This window comes from Strigops habroptila, chromosome 2 (assembly GCF_004027225.2).
Source record: "Strigops habroptila isolate Jane chromosome 2, bStrHab1.2.pri, whole genome shotgun sequence".
Taxonomy (NCBI): Eukaryota; Metazoa; Chordata; class Aves; order Psittaciformes; family Psittacidae; genus Strigops; species Strigops habroptila.
This window is the reverse complement of record NC_044278.2, coordinates 81220039-81236957: the sequence shown is the minus strand read 5'-3', so window position 1 is coordinate 81236957 and position 16919 is coordinate 81220039. Positions and strand designations below refer to the sequence as shown.

The 16919-nt window shown below is 38.7% G+C and overlaps 1 protein-coding gene across 6 annotated transcripts in view; it reads right to left on the bottom strand.

Moving 5' to 3' along the window:
• Positions 1 to 2277: 2277 nt before the first annotated feature.
• Positions 2278 to 16919, bottom strand: part of TBC1D4 (TBC1 domain family member 4) — a 104482-nt gene continuing 89840 nt past the window's right edge. For all 6 annotated transcript variants that reach the window (XM_030476419.1, XM_030476420.1, XM_030476415.1 and 3 more), the window contains 7 exons: positions 15223 to 15381; positions 13620 to 13778; positions 12919 to 13163; positions 9855 to 10014; positions 7403 to 7572; positions 4814 to 4990; positions 2278 to 4523 (listed from right to left, as the gene is read on the bottom strand). In XM_030476419.1, the coding sequence (XP_030332279.1) occupies positions 4296 to 4523; positions 4814 to 4990; positions 7403 to 7572; positions 9855 to 10014; positions 12919 to 13163; positions 13620 to 13778; positions 15223 to 15381 (1298 nt within the window). In that variant the 3' untranslated portion in view covers positions 2278 to 4295. The remainder of the gene's footprint in view (positions 4524 to 4813; positions 4991 to 7402; positions 7573 to 9854; positions 10015 to 12918; positions 13164 to 13619; positions 13779 to 15222; positions 15382 to 16919) is intronic.

The window sequence follows — 16919 nt, the reverse complement described above, 5'->3', positions numbered from 1 at the left end:
TTGGATAAGTTCCAAGGTAAGTTTTTGAGATGGGAAAGTTTTTGAAATTGGGAACAATTCCCAATTTCCTTGTTAAAGAATGGTTGCTGAGCAAGAGTTCTGATGAAAACAATAAAATCAGTGGAAAACCTTCTCAACCCAAAGGAAACTCCAAGATAACATTTCGATAAAGGAGCACCACCAGCTCCTTCCTTTGGCCCAGAACTAAGGTCAACATTAAAATAAAACCAAACAACACACCAACTACTGATCCATCCAGATTCTACTTCTTTGCAAGCCAGTCAGCACACAGCCCATTAGCTGCTCAAGGCATGCAGTAATTTCTGCTTTACTCCTCAGCTTTTTACTGTCACTGCTACATTTAATATGCTTTCAGACAGAGTGAGCTAACATATTAAACTTTAAGCATATAAACTCTATCCCTTGCACACCAGATGTCTGGAGGAAGGATATAGCCAAGCATTCAATATGCCTTTTTGCAAATGAATGTTAGATTTTGTTCTTTCCAGTCACTAGAAAGACTGAGGAAGGCAAACCATACGTTAAATGCATTCAGTGGCAAACACTGACAGTAAAGGCTGAACTACAGAAGTACAGAATCAATTACACTTCTTCAAATGGATGGTGTGGCCTGGCATAAGGCTTGACATGTTACAGCCTGCACGTGCCTGTCAACACCCATCTATGACTACAGAGACCGAGTGGATAATCAATGTTAACAGTGCCCTGGAGTTACTCACCTCAACACACAGAAAGCTATTCACACTAATACCTATGTGGTTTTAGGTTTAGATTAAGTGTCCAAATGTAGACCCTCTGGATCATATAAGTAGTATCAAATTCTTGGACCAAACTCTGAAATTCTTTCCTATGTTACAAATTGTTTGGCTTTCTTATAGTGATATTAAGCAAAGCAGTGTCATGTTGAAAAGGGCATAATCAATCCACTTAAGATTTGCTAGATTTGTTATTTCAAGTCAGGTCTTCAACAGGCACAAGTCGTTTACCAGGAAACTGTTTTTTTTCCCTGTGAAATCTAATGCTTTTTTAGTGAAAAGTGAAAAAAACGCAACTTAAAGGTATCCTAAATAAATATGCATTTTAGGAGAGAAATACTTTCCTTTTTAGGAAAGAAAAAATGAAAGACAAAACCAAAAAAAACTTTCTGGCTGAGTTTTCTGTCCATAAAAGATGTGAATACCAGAGAGTTCCCTACGTTAGCTCTTCTTACCAGATTGACCTATTTCAACTGTATTCCTGGCAAGTAGTACTCTTCATTTACAGGCTAGTTTGCTAGCTAAAAGGATGGATGTGTTCCCAGACTTTTAAAAAAGCCCTTTGCCAGCAGGCACCACTCTCAGTTAGCTGTTCCTGAAAAAAGCAGATACTTTTTCCTCCCAAGCTAGTTCTCTGCAAGCTGACTGCAAAAACTGAAAGCACTGTTGTGCTTACCTCAGATAAAACAATAGCCTTATTCTGAAAACTCTTTTTTTCCTCAAACAGAAAAACAAATTATAGGAGTAAAAGAGCAATTTGTCCAAACCCAGGAACCATCCCTTCTCCCAAGTTAATATCCTTGCAGCTCTGTGTCCAGCACACTGCACCTTAGACTTACCTCTTCACAGTTGTTCAACTGCAAGCAGAACAGAACAGCTGTAAAGCTATCTATACAATAGGCAGGGAGAGATGAATACATGGACATAAACATATATGTCATTCACAGTCTTCTAGGTAAATCTTGCTAGTTATTCATCTGAAGATGGTCTGGAGGATACCAGCTTGAGTGTAGACTTCAAGCTGTACACCCTGTGTAGACTTCAAGCTGTACACCCTAGAGATCCACAGGCACAAGGCACACTTGTATTCAGAATACAAATGCCGTCACAAATGTCCTAAGGTCACGAGGCACTTACTTACCTTTTCGTGGGTTTAATTCTGTATTGATTCCTACTTGTTGATACGGTGTCCTCCTCCCAAGCTAAATGCACAATGTAGAGTTCATCAAATTACTATTCTCAATATGCATATGTACCAAATGACCTGCTACAGAAAAAAATACCCTTTTAATCATTTAATCTTCAGTTAAGACCAGTGCAAGTCTCTTTTCCCTGATAAGAATTTCTATCCTCCCCATGTCCTTCTACAAATCCTGTAGGGTTTTTTTTCCCCACAACTAGAAACTAAAATCAGATCCTTTTCATCATTCATGCAAACAGTACTACTAAGAATAAGATTGGTACTTGAAGTATAGAATAACAAAACTAGCCAGAGGCCATAGGAAATGCAGCAATGACATTTATTGGAATTTCTCCAGGCATTACATGAAAAATTTTATAATTGAAACTGAGGATAAAGCACATTTAGTGCATCTTAAAAAAAAAAGCTGTAACTGAATAACCTTGATTCTTTGTAATACACGCTACTGCAGTTCCTGGGATTGGTTTGGTATGTACACATCAGCTAAAATTCACTCTGAACAAAACTGCAAACAACTGCCTTTCCACTTGGCATTTTCCCACCTAGTACAATACAATATTCTTGAAATATCTAGACAGATTCCAAATAATTTTATACACAGTGTTAAGACCTTTCACCCCAACTGTAAAAAGAAAGATTGTTAAGTAAATCAGTATCTGTAATCAAATAAAACACGGTGGAAGTAAAAAACAACAACAAAAAAACCCAGGAGACCCCAAGCCCCTAAGTTCCACAGCAGCGTGCAGCAAATCAGCGTTGTTGTTCCTCACTTTTATGTTAACATAAACCATAACTTAGGAAGCAGTGATACTCGGTCCTTGCTTTCTAAATTGAACAATCTTATGCATAAAGACACTGCTGGATTTGGCACTTTGCTTCATTGTTTTTCTTACTAAAAAGATTAAGTGTTTCCTGAAATACAGTATAAATGGTAAGAGATAACACGAGCCACTGTAACACTCAATTAACGGTTCAGACATGCACTCCAAAACACGTGCCTATTACACATTTGTCTAAGCCTTCTCAAAAATTCCACTTAAAAACATTGTCAAATCTATATGCATCTTTTTATACCTTTATAAACATACTTTCTCCCTCGAAATAATCAGAGCTTACCTCACCTTCTGCTCAGAACATACAAATTCATGACTTCTGTTTCAAAAAGAAGACCACAAAGCAGTATTAAAACAGGAATAGTCTGGAAAGAATTATTAAAACTGCACCTGTACTTCAGAATCCCCTTTGAAATGTATATCCACTGTGTATGTGAAAACTGAAAGATACATAATATTTGAAACTTGCTTGGTCCCCTCTCATGCACTTAAGCTCAACTTTCTGCAACCTGCCTCAATTTTCTCTTCAAATAAAATTCAAGAACAGCTTTCTGGTTCCCACTACAATAAGACAAGGATTCTTGCAGTATTTCTTTGGTTAAATGAGAAACCCTTAACACCTAACTCCTATGACAGCAAGTCTTCTGCGGAAAATTAACATCAGAATAAATACCATTCCACAGCCTTGCTTCCTTCCTCCTGTCATCATGACCAATCCCAATACAAGTGGAAGCAAACAGGCTGGGATGGAAGTAGCAGTCACCGTTAGCTCTTGCCTTTACAGGTTCTGCGAGTGTGTATAGATACCTATTTCTTAGCTCTGAGTTACAGAGGTGGAGCTATGACGTGATGCTTTTTGTTTCCAGTTCAAACATGCATGTGGAATTACACTGCTGACTGGTACAGCCCAGGCAGCGGATGGCACTAGAGCTCCTTCTGTATAAACCAAGTCATGATACTTGTTCTGCTAATCGGTCTGCGCACACAATGTCAGCAGAATTAAAAGAGAGGCACGCATGAGTTCACACAGATTTTCCACAGGAGATGTGAAACATGCTGCTCTTTGGAGGGAAAATTACATTCTTTTTTTTATTTCAAGTATTATTCAACACACATATATATAAAGACACGCTATCCTCGTTTCACTATAAGACAAGCATATCCAGAGTGAATTTGTAGATCACCATTATCTTGGTTTTGACTACTGAAATTTCTCTTTTCCTTTAGGTCAACTCCAAATATACATCTACTCATCATAATTACACATGAAAATCCTTTCTTTCCCCCTTGTGATTTATGTACATAATCATAAAAAAATTAATAGCCTGAATTTGCATACTGACATTTGAAGGCCCATCTGTAGCTATGAGTGTCCCAGCACTAGTTTTTGATAATACCACTGCCTATTGTTAAGTCCTTTGAAAGCAGCATATTCATCTTTTCTTTTCCTTTATTTTGAAGAAATGCTGCCTAGAAAACCGTGGTTTATGGCTTACTCCTTATTTTATTATTTGGGTTGTAGTTTACTTCCTTCAGGAGCAGTTCACAGTCAGACAATGCTTCTGCTGGCAAATACTTCACTATCTGTTCAAAAGTCTTTTGGTATGTTATCTTCTCCTGTTCCAGGGACTGAATTGCAGTCTTCATTTTGTTCTCTCGAGTCAAAATAGTCTCCAGGCTGGATTCCAAACTCTGAATTTTAGCATGAGCAACCTGTAAATAACAACATTATAATAAACTGAGATGCAATGAATAACCGAAGGGAGATAAGAGTAGAGATATTTTGAGAAAAAGAAATCTAAAACAAGAAGGGAAAGTCCAAGGAATGAAAAAGGAGTTAAAAAATACATCTAACAAGTAAATCACTGTAACTGAGAGAACTGCTCAACTGCAGAAAGTCTTGCAGTTAGGAGACTTCTCATATGCATTTAAAAAACCCACTCCTCTGTAAGCTGAATCATAGAAATGCCCTCTCCAGGAGTTTGTAGTCTTAAGTCATTTACCTGTAGCTTCTCCAACAAATCCATGTTTTGTCTCTTCAGATGATTGTTTACCCTCTCCAGCTTCTCCAGAGGTTCACCTTCCTCACAGGGATTCACATTTTCCTGCAGTTCATCCTGAAGGACATGGTACTCTACTTCATAGGCATGGAGCTGTTTTGAGATATCCATCTCAAACACCTATCGTAAGAGAAAAAGCAATTTTTAGATAAACAGAGAGCACTTATTCCACATGAATGTTTGGCTAAGAGGCAACTCTGCTTGATTAATTTCAATGTTTTTTCCTGTTCCTCTCAAAAAAAGTATTTTAAGGCAAAATCTACAGTAAGAGCAGTTTAGCATCTAGAGTTCTTACTGTAGCCAGAATAAATCATAGACTTTAGAATTCAATCATCACTTTTACAATTATCAAATACCACCTCTTACTATGAGATGTATCAGTAGAAAGATCTTATTTAATCTAAGAATTTTATAATATGGCCAAGTCTAATTTACAATCTCTTGCTCAGAAATATTAAGTTCAAGAAGAAACTTTTAAATTCAAGTCTCACCAGCTTGTGATGGGAGCAGGATCACACAATGAAGAAGAATAATATGGGAGTTGTCAGATCTTCACCCTCAAAACTGGATGTCCTGACTCCAAGTGCCAATTTATAGTCTTTTATAAAAACACTCTTCATGGTTACAGTTTCCCTGTGCTCTGTCTCTGCATGAAGATACACTATTTTCTTATTGTGTTGCTTTGGTGACACAGCATTGTGAAGACTATGGAACTGAGCATCTAACAGTAATGGGACCATATGACCCTTATCTGTTTATACATTTAGTCACAGCCTCTCAGCTTCTGAAAGTTACCAAATAGTTTAGGCTAGGAAGGGAAGGATGTCTACAGTGAGATTAATTGTGTTCCTTGTTCTAGAGATCACAAACATTACACCAAATGAAGACAAACACAGATTCCCCAACAAAACAAATTCTGCATTGTGTTCACTGATCTTCAGGTAATTCAAATGGGATAAAACTTCAATTTACATATGGTGTTCAAGCTGGGCAAGTGCCATTTTCCTCTGTGTAGCTAACCGGTCAATTCTTCGTCTGTGTATTACAGTCCTGCATAACATCTACTTTTTTTTTTCATTATCCACCATAAGAGGACGGTCCTGGGAGTTACAACACTGAGACAGCCAAACAATTCCACCTGCAGTCAGCCTAGGTAGAAGCAGTACAATATAGCAGTCTACATGTGAATGCAGAACCAGAAGGCTGCTCAGCATGAGGCCACACCACAGGCAAGCAGGTGACCTTCTTGGAGCTGAGCTGACCTGCATGTAGCCACTTTCACTCTGCTCAGGCAACGTAACCTATTCTTTACTCAATCAGACCTGGCTTTGCACAAAGCCACTTTTATCATGCTCACCACAGCATGATTGCTCTGCAACCTGTGCAGACCACAGTACAGAGATTTAATTTCTAACAGTATCAAAACCACTGAAATATCACCTCTATCATTGCCAGAATCAGCGAGTTGTCAAGATAGACACTAAAGTGCCTGATGCAGGTTTAGCGTGGCAATCACAATTGATGCAATGAGGAAATCAAGATTTAGATGTCACCTAAAAATAAATTAACTGACAGTACCCGAAACATTGAAGTGTTAACCAAGCCATAGGAATGCATCAGTGCCAACTGCACTCCTGCATATGGAGATGATTTTCTAGAGCTCTTCTATTATATCCAAACTGCCACCTGAAGGGGGAAAACTGCTCACAGGTTCACAGTTAAGGTACTAAACAGAGGCTCATTTTCAATTTGAAACTTCAACCCAGAGGCAGATGATGTAAAGTGATGAAGATCCCAGCCTCTGACAGTATTTCACAACAAGCTTTTCTTAAATCAGGATCCGTAATTCTTCATTTCTCTTCTATTCTCACCCTTTGTCACAAAGTTGCAATGATACTGATGAAATAACACTATTCCAGTCCTCCTTTCCCTCACCCAAGAATGGTAGGGATCAATCCTGAGGGGCTTTTACGTCTGGCATCAAGCACCTGCCAGATGTGATCCTTCCAAGGTCAAGGCTGAGGTGAGAAGGAGAATTCCTAACTTGCAGGATTTTAAGTTGGAGGTGTCAGAAAAGTTCCTACGGGAGGACACCAGCCCTGTGCAGCCAGAAGTTTAAAGGATCAGGAGGAGAAGTTGCTGTGGTGCTGCCTCTTCCCATTATGGCAAGTTGTGCTTCCAGTCACAAATGCTAGCATGGAACAACAGCTGGGTTGAGGCTTGGAAAATAAGCTACTTTTATCCTTCTGATGGTGACATGAAATTTATAAGCAAAGTCATGTTTTCCCAATAGCTGGGACAAAAAAACCCCTTTGTACTAAACCTTAAGGTTGCAACTAAAGTCTTGCTAAAATTGCAGTTCAAAACCCACTGAAATTAGCTCATATGCTATTTCTATATCAATTACTGGGAAGATGACACCTTTGCATTTCAAACCAAAAGGAACATACTGAGAAGACTTTTACATATACCTTAGGCATGATTCTAAAGGGAGTGGGGCCTTGGGAGGAGCAAAAAGAAAAGCAACCTTACCTGAGTAATAATTTTTTCCATTTGAGGCTGAGTCATATCTGGAACAGTGGTTTTAAGAAAATCAACAATGTTCTCAAAACTCTCACATCCCATTATAGATGTTTCTTGACTGCTAAGTAGGCTCAGTGCTACTTTAAATATGACTTCTGTTCCTTGAAGAAAAATAATGTCTAAAAAAGAAAATCATTAAAATATCTTGAAAACGAGAGCTAGTCATTGGATAAATACACATATTTGCTTGGATGTTTCTCTTCCTAATCAATCATATTGCACATTTATCCAGTTCAGATGTGCAATTTCATGTCTTATTTCAACAGGAGGTTGAAGCATATAAAAGCACTTCCTTGTCATCTTACAGATATGAGAGAGCATTAAAGAAAATACTGCATGCGTGTTATGTCTGTAATGGTTATCTGCAATAAGCATTTCACTACTATCTAGTGTAGACTTTAGACTGTTAACTAGCTGCTAACTGGTTTTAAGTGCACTTGTGACTGAAAAGCAATTGGGAAGTGGATCACAATACAACATACTGACTGTTTTCTACAGGCAAAAGCTAGTCCTTAAGAAATGGTCATGTAGATTCCATAACCAATCATACTATTTTCAAAATCCATGGCAGTGATCACATTTGCTGTAATTTAAGCCCTTTAGGGGCTTACTTTGAGGTAAATTACATAAATGTGAGCGAAAAGTCCAGGCTCTGCAGAAACCAGTAGACAGAGACTGCACAGAAACTGGAATCTTGATCACAGTTAACTAGAAACAGAGTCTTGGTAGCAGTGGTGGACTTGAGTTACTGAGATGAATGCAGCACATGAGCAGTTTAAATAAGCCTCCTGTGCTCTCAGATCTGTCACACCACCAAAAGCAGGGCTACACAACTGAACAAACTGAACTTCTGATCCTGATCATGAGGGGTCATCCCCACCCGTATCAGTGTGTAGCACCAGTAGAATCCAGTATCAGTGGGTAGCACCAGGACACTGGTGAGGCAGCCATCTCACTCGTACACTGTTCCTAAGTCTCCCTTCTCCAGTCTGTAGTGCACATTTAAACAGCACAAATACAAGTATATAATTTGTGATGGGTAGACATTAACCATCTGTTCCTGGTATGTGAGAATGGCCCGTAAGACACTGATGATGCAAGAATCTAAAGTATCAGGGAGTAGAACAACATAGTTCAGTTTTAAAATGGGAACATGCCTTGCTCAGCTCATTTGCAGAGAAATGAACATTGACCCTCCCTTAAAAAAACTTGTGTTCCAAATTCAAAGCCTACTGAAAACAAGTTACACTTTAGCCTTGAAAAACAAATCAAAAAGGAAAAAAAGACCCCAAAATGCTCAAATGTCTGGAATCCAATAATCCCACTGGGTAAGAGATGTACCAATCTGAGAAACAGATACACCAATCATTTGTTTACCTAAAGAGCAGTCAGAAAAAGTCTGCTGTAAAAGGAAAAAAACCTCTTTAATGGAGAAATCACTAGGTAAAAAAAAAAGAAAAAAGAAACCCAAAACCAACCAGCCAAACCTCTCTTCCCCCCAAAACCACCACACCAAACAAATTAAAAACCTAACACACTCCAGTAATAACACATGAGACAAAAGCCAGGCCGAATTTCTTAAGACAAGACAAAAGGTGTTGTATGAAACAAAACAAATGTATAAAGGTCTGATTTACGAGGAAGTACATGACACATGTTCCTGGCTTCTTGATGCAGTTTATTAATGTAAAACTTAAAAAAACCAAAAAAAATTAAAAAAGCTGCATTACTAGACATTTGATTAAGCTGGCAGCTCTTACTGACAATAAAAGAATACAAAACCAAGTACTTGACATGCTGATACTGTAAACACTACAAGGCACAATCAATATTTAAGCTTCTGTACTAGACGTTATCTGAAGAGCAGCATATAATGAAAAAATTATCGAAATGGAAAAAGAGGAGTAGGAAACCATTCAATATATACCTGAATACCTGAAACAGCCTTGATGTTCAAGTTTACTTGAATTTTTATTAGAAAACCCTTTAAAATCAGTTATTCAGAAACACATTCTTGAAAATCAACGCATTCTTTTTTCAGTTTGCAAGTTCAACAAGATGAACTTTTCTATAGACATAAACTGAATGCTTGATGGATAAAATACATTTGCAACAATAAACTTTCTGCTGTTCACGCTTCACACTGTTATTAGCCAGAAGTCTTCTGGCTAGTAACAACAGACATATTTAACTGTTCAAGTCTGATGTTTCAAAGTATACATTTTGGTTATGTTCTCTGAAAAGGAGTTGATAACCCAATATGAAGAGTGTTGCTACTTGCCACCCATGATAGTCACCCCAAATGTCCCTAGTATGTAGAAAACTACTCCCTGAGAGTTTCAAAACACAATGGACAACATCATTGTTCCGTTTACTATTGCAACAGAAAAAACTTTCTTACCAAATACTCTGGCTACAAATCCTAATGGAAACTGAGATGCGAACAGTGTAAGAAACCACGGTGCAGCATAAAGACTGGGACTGATTTCATTTTCTTCAAGATGATTGTACAAGTCTCTGTGATAATCATGAAGAAGCCTTGAGAGCTGATACATCTGAATCTACAGTGCATGAGAGGGATGGGGGAGAAGAAAGTACAGAAAGAAAAGTTCAGCTTTACTCAGTTTTCCAAACCATTCACGTTTCACTCGAGGGAAGCTAACAGTACGGAAGGCACTGTAAAATGATGCTTAACTGTGGCCTAAGGCCTCGAGCGATACCTGATCATGTATAAACAACCCACCCCTAAGTAATTAAAACCAACACTGTAGTCAATAACAAAGAACAGTTTGAACCTGTTTATTAATGAAGTATCATTTCAGATTCACAGGCTTAAGGAAGAAAAGAATATATTGATCTAACTTTATCAACAAACCAGAACTTTCAGTCTTGCAACAATGAAAGTAGAAGTGCCTCTTCCAAGATGCCAAAACTCTCCATTACAGAGTTGAACTACTTCTGGCTAAGATTTACACATTTCAGCTTTCATCCTTTGAATCCTGGCCTTACATTTGCTGCTTTTAAAGCTCCTATGTTACAATCATGACTTTAGACAGCTTCTGTACCCAGAGAGTACATTAGATATGGTGGATCAATAGAAGTGTACCACATACATATTTCCTAACACACCTCCCACATGCCAGTGGTCCAGAGCAATTTAAGATATTGATGCAAAAAGTGCTGCTACACAACCTGCAAAAGGTTGCAAAGCAAATTGGTTAAAAGTTTCTATTTTCTAAAAATATTACTCTGTGGCAAATCATTTCTTTGTCGTTTTAATATTTTATGTTCCATAATAAGTCACTCACAACACAGAGTGATGCTTCTCTCAGCAGAAGATGAGAAATATACATACATTGATTAGCTGTCAGGTCCAATTTTGCTGTCAACAGTACCTTATGCTTCAGGTGAATCCATTCCTCAATAAGAAAATTACATACTGGATCCAGCTACTTTCCTACTTTTAGTGGTCATGATTCTTCCCTACCAAAACCTGACTGCATTTGAAGCTATCTATTGGTCAGTGTCTGCAAGCAGACAGATCAATTCTCATCAGGCAAACTAGCTAAATTTGTGCATGCATTTGAGTCCTTGCTTTAGTTGCCAAAGATACTAAGTACAGTTTGGACAGTGCCACCACAAAACACATTTATGTGTGAAATTAGAATAGTATCACAGAGGCAGTAAACCAAATGGATGAATTCATTATGAACTAAGGATCTAGATTACTACTTTTTCCAGACAATTACAAATCTAAGTCAAGTAAGTTCTCATAATCCTAAAGAAACACCCAACTTTTTTCTCCTACAGGTCAGAAGCTAATTCTGCATATAAACTTGTGTTTCACTACTGTATATGCGAAAGAATTTATGAGTGCTATACTCCTGTTAAAAATCAAAAGAAAGGGTTAGGCTTTAGTGAGATCCTCTAAGTTATCTTCAATAGTCTAGTTTGTCTTGAGCAGACAAAACTTGTACTTTTGTCTAGAATGGGATTACTGCCTAGGAGCAAACTGTGGGGAAAGAAAGGGCATGTCGCTTAAAGGGCAAACAATACTACAAGCAGTAAGCCTTCTAAAACTTAAAAAGGTGTTCTTTGTAAGACCTTCTGACAGTGAAAGTTTCAGACTCATTTAAACCAAAAGGTGAAATCCTGGGCATCTGAATGCTCTCAAATCATCAGATGCTACTGAAAGTCTGCAACTGCAGATTAACATACAAACACTAAGAGAGCATCTTCTAGAGGCGGGAGGGGGGAGGGGGGCCCAAACCCACAACCATGCATTTATCACACTTTGACGCCCACTGCTTCAACATATGGGGGGGAAATGGGACAGGGAAGAGGTGGAATGATGTTCTTTGTGGCTGTTCACCCTCGATTCATCACAATAAACTTATTACAGCATACTTACATCCACAGTAAAACACTCTTCTTTCTCAATTTTAGAATAAGCACATACAATTCCTTTAACTACAATCTCTTCTATTCTGGACATTTGCCAAACAAGCACCTGAAGTGACTGCTCATGAAAGTGAACTGAACTCCCCCCTAAATTTTTACTTAATTATCAGTGTTTGCCATGGAGGGAGCATGGGGAAAAAACCCAAAAAAAACAAAAAACCAACAGATTTTTGTATCTGTCTCTTATGTTTTTTCTTTCTCCTCTGTGGACTGCAAACTTTAACTCAGCAGTGGTATATCCCTTTATAATATTAGGGGCTTATAGCATATAGCTATTTAAGTCAGTGGACAGTTGCATCTTAAGGTGAAAGGCTTCTTAAACTTTAAACCCTGAAATTTATACAGATCTGAAAGATTTTCTTTCTCCTTCTTAAGCAGCCTTGAGTATCTAGGTGTCAAAAAAAGACTAAGACTGCAGGGCATTCATCGTTTCATAAGCAAACTAAACGATTGAAAAATCGTCTTTTTCTCTCTGTGTTGAGGGTGCTGTGGCAAAGGACAATGAGAAAAAAGAAGTGCAAATGATGCAGCAAGACAGAGCAGCTCAGTCCAAATGCCTGTGGACTACACTGACTGGCCACTGGATGTCACTATTGATTTGACTTGGAGTTACAAGATTAAAATCTACATCTAAGCGCTCAGGGACTGAAGAAAAATATAACCATATTTATTTTTAAACTCCATCTATACAGATGCAAGCATATCGGGTTTTTGGCACAAGGAAGAAAGAGAAGTGAGGAAAAGGAAGACCAAATAAGCAGAGAAAGCAGAGTTTCCGAACAGGAGATGATCAGGACGTGTGACAGGAAAAGTCTGCAAGTTCTGAACTTCTCTGTTTGCAAATTGGAAGGCAGAGAGGGGGTTCAACAATAATATCTGCATGCACCTCACAACTTCCAAAACAGCGTAAGAAGCTTCATAAGGCCCTGGAGAACATGAGCAACCTCCGAGAGCTCAAAACTCATTTAAAACTCTGGTACGCTTTAGGAGAAGGATTGACTTACCTGTAGTGACATCATGTCTGGCCTGTACTGTTTGCGGAAGCCAAGGTCATACATAAGGAATTTCAGCATTTCAAAGGCCTGTTCTTCACTCATATGTAGAAGCAGCACTCCAGCTACAAAGCTTATACCTTGACAATAACCTACTTCTTTGTCCAGCAAAGAATATGCTTTCAGGAGATTAAAGAGTGATAGCTGTCCTGCTCCCAGGTGGGCAGAAAAGTAAGGGTGTGTAGGGAATGTCCGTCCTGAAGTAAAGAAAGAAGAGTAGCTGATTCAATTCTTTTCAAAAACTGCCTAGATCCATTTGACAACCACCACTGCTCTCTTCCCATAGACCATTTTTCTTTGCTTTCCTATGCAGGTTGACTTTAGTCAGATTGATCCGTATTTTGCCACTGATTTCACACTATATCCATTCAGCTCATTTAATATTCTCATCTGCACAGAACTTGCAGAAGCGACTGCTTGATTTCTCTTTTCAGACAGATGTAGAAGAGCATAAATACAAACAGCATAACCTAAGAAATCATCTGCTTAGAGGACACTAAGTCGCATACGCAGAACGTATCCTCATGACACAGAAAGTGGTGCTGATACAGCAGCATCCATCTCCAGCAACAGCTTCTATTAAGACTGGCGTGCTTTCACTCAAAGATCCACAAAACAAGTTGGAAAAGTCTCCCACCTACAAACAGACGTACCTAGATCTACAAGGATGGCGTGCTGTTGAGCAGTCAGTTGTTTGAGAAGTTCTTTGTAAGAGACATCAGGAGGCTGCTGCTTGTTGGGCAGCCTGTGTCTGACTCGATGTTGCACAGCCAAAAACTGCCAAATTTCTCCCCGACGACTTTTTGGTACACCTGCAGGTCAGTCAAGAACAAGAGGGCTAAGCAGCAGCATATTTTTAGTGCTGTAACATGAGAATTTGCTTTGTCATAATCTTGCCCTGGCATAATCTTGGCTGAACCACTCTGGAGGATACCATGCGATTAGTCAGCTTCAGAAGTTGTCCACTCTGCAGTCTATTGAGTAGCAGTCACAGTTCAGTTCCAGTAACTCAACATTAACTACAAACTTAAGGTAATTACACTGAGCAGTACACTGGACAACTGAGGTACAAACATCACTTGTTTTACCACGTCTGATGTCAGTCCACAGCCTTACAGAAAGATGTACAGATTATAAAATGCTCAGTTTAAACCTATACAATGCTCAGTTCAAAATTAATGCTGCATACCAAAGGAAGGACACAGAACCATTCGTACTGAAACACAGCATTTCTCTCAAGTCAGCAAATAAACTAAATTAAAACACTTTCAGACTTTCACAAACATCTCCCTTTGATATCTGACTCTCTACACAGACCTTTTTGAAAGTCAAAATAAATTGTCAACTCTGCTAATACCTTCCAGGCAAACGATTACTTCAGAAGAATACAAGTTAGAAAAAATGTATCTTTGCTCCCAACTCTGAGCTGCAGTCCAGCTGCAGAAAACAGGGCAGCAAGGTAAGTAATTTGTTGGCAGTCTTCTGCAGGTCACTAACAGGAACCTCTTTTTTTTTACCACAAGTTCATTTGGATGCAATTGAAACTTCCCCTCTGTACCACAAACAGATTACAATGAAATATTATTTTTAAGCATCTGTAACACAGACATGAGATTCCATGGAGGAGGGCACAGTGGTGCAAGCAGGCTGTATATTCACATTATACTAACAAAGCCCTCTGGCTCCCCTTCTGGCCTATGGCTAGGCCACAGAAGATCTACTTCAAACCAAAATCCGCAGCCTTTCACTCAAGGAAAAAAAAATACTAAAAGACCATATTCCAGACTCTACATGTGGTCATTCCAACTCTCTGAAGCTTGGTTGTGATTCCCCTAGATTTTGGACACAATCCACATTAGACGTTTACTTACTGCCTTCTTAGTAAGTAAAATCAGAGCATCTGAAACTCAGAGTCAGTTGGAAACAAGCCACACACTAGAAACCAGAAGGTCACTGTGTTAGTTGCAGAAGCTCAAAGTTCAGTGTTTGTTGTAATAATACATGGGCACAAGATGCTACTTGCAGGAGTGTGACTATACATGTTTCTGCATTGCTGACATTGTAAGCTGCAGACACAGCAGAACTATTTTCTGTTTGGCAGCAGGAGGTGGGTGCATTTGTAAAAAGAAGGCAATCTTTTCATTATTTTGTGCTACTGGAAAAAGTGTATTGCTGGCAGATTTCCTTTGGTATCAAAAGGAAACAAAAAAAAAAAATCTTCAGGCTTCATAGTTAAAAGCCACCCTACATAAATACCTTCTTTCAAAGTGGAATGAATATCTTCCATGTCACATCGGATTTTGGCTCTGCAGTTTAGTAACTTCTTATCCCAAACATTTATGACATCTTTCTGACATGTACCAACTTCATCATAGTCCAGTTTTACTTTTCTTGATTGGAGCTCATCTCTGCTTGCTGGAGCACAGAACACAAAGGAAGAGCACATGAAAAAACAGAACATCAGGAAATTACAGGATACATCAAATACTCAAACCCCATTCAAGTTAGATATATCTAACTTAGATAATCTGACTAGGGATAAATACACCTTTTACAATTTATCAGTTAATAGTTGAGATGGGGCCAGTCTTTTGTCATAAGATGCTGCAGGTAACAACTTAACTTCTTTTCCTGTGCCATGTACATTAGGAAGTCACAAAGTATGTGAAAACATTTTTCAAGGCTTGGGGCAAGAAGAAAACCCCACTCAACACAACTTTATCACATCTGCTGCTTCTTTCAACTGTAAAAGCACCTTTGACCCTTTTTCTCTTGTTTATATTGAACATTACGATTGTTTTAGAATGGCAAGTCCCAAACATATGAATGTTTATATTAGAGGTTTAGGCAAGCAAGCTAGACAAGTCTTCTAAACTGAAGTCTGTCACACTGGTTCCAGTCTTTACATGTCCCTTAAGAGAGTGGTAAAAGCTCTTGGCACTGCTACCTGGCATCACCAGACTGACTAGAAGTAAACAGAATGAACCAACATGAACCATATCCAGAAACACAGAACTCACGTTGCTATAATGTCTGCTGCATAGGAGTACCTGGCACAAAATATTTCTTCAAGAGGACTCACTATTTCTGAAATAAAGCTGCATTGTTACTCTGAAATTTCATGGAGGAGCAGCTTTCATTTCCATTACTGAGAAATTAACTCTGGTTATTCTTCATACATGACATGCATGCAGAAAAACATTCCAATTCCCATGCTGTTGTAAAAAACTGGAATGAAGACCTGAATGTATTTTAATTTACAGAGACAGCTTTAATTATCATTGGACTGAATTATACACTTCACAACATTACCCCTGAAAGCTGCAATTGAGTTTATCCCAAATTTGCCTTGATCCACATGCAGTACTTGCTCCTCGCAGGAGACTCTCCTTTTACAGATGTACTCCCCTCACCACCTCTAGGCGAAAGCAAACTCTCACTCATGTTTTTTATACAACCTCACTTTGGATAGAGCCAATATTTGATCAATCCATAGGATCATTGCCTACCCCCACTCCAAAAGGGAGGTGACAAATTATTTCCAAACACTGTATGTTACACCTTTGAGACTGCATCTATTCAAGATTACACGGGACCTTGTAAAAGCAGCTATTACCCAAGGTGCAGTATGGTTCCATAAAAATGGGAATGTGATCTCAGCACGAAAATTTGCAGTCCAAACGGGGCAATTTTAAATGCTACTCTGTTTCTGTATGAATTCATCTTCTCATATGCAGTATGCAACAGATTCAAGATAACAGTAGCGTATTGCAGTGTGACAATGAACTTCAGGGTTAAGTGCACGGGTTATAATTCACTGAAAGGTACTGTCGCTCTGCAGTCAGCCCTAGTGAAAGTCAGCAGTCTTGCCTGTTGATCATACTTGCCCTACGTACTTATGTCACCCCTGGTTATTTGCAACCATCCTTGTTGATGTTCTTCCTAATCATGGG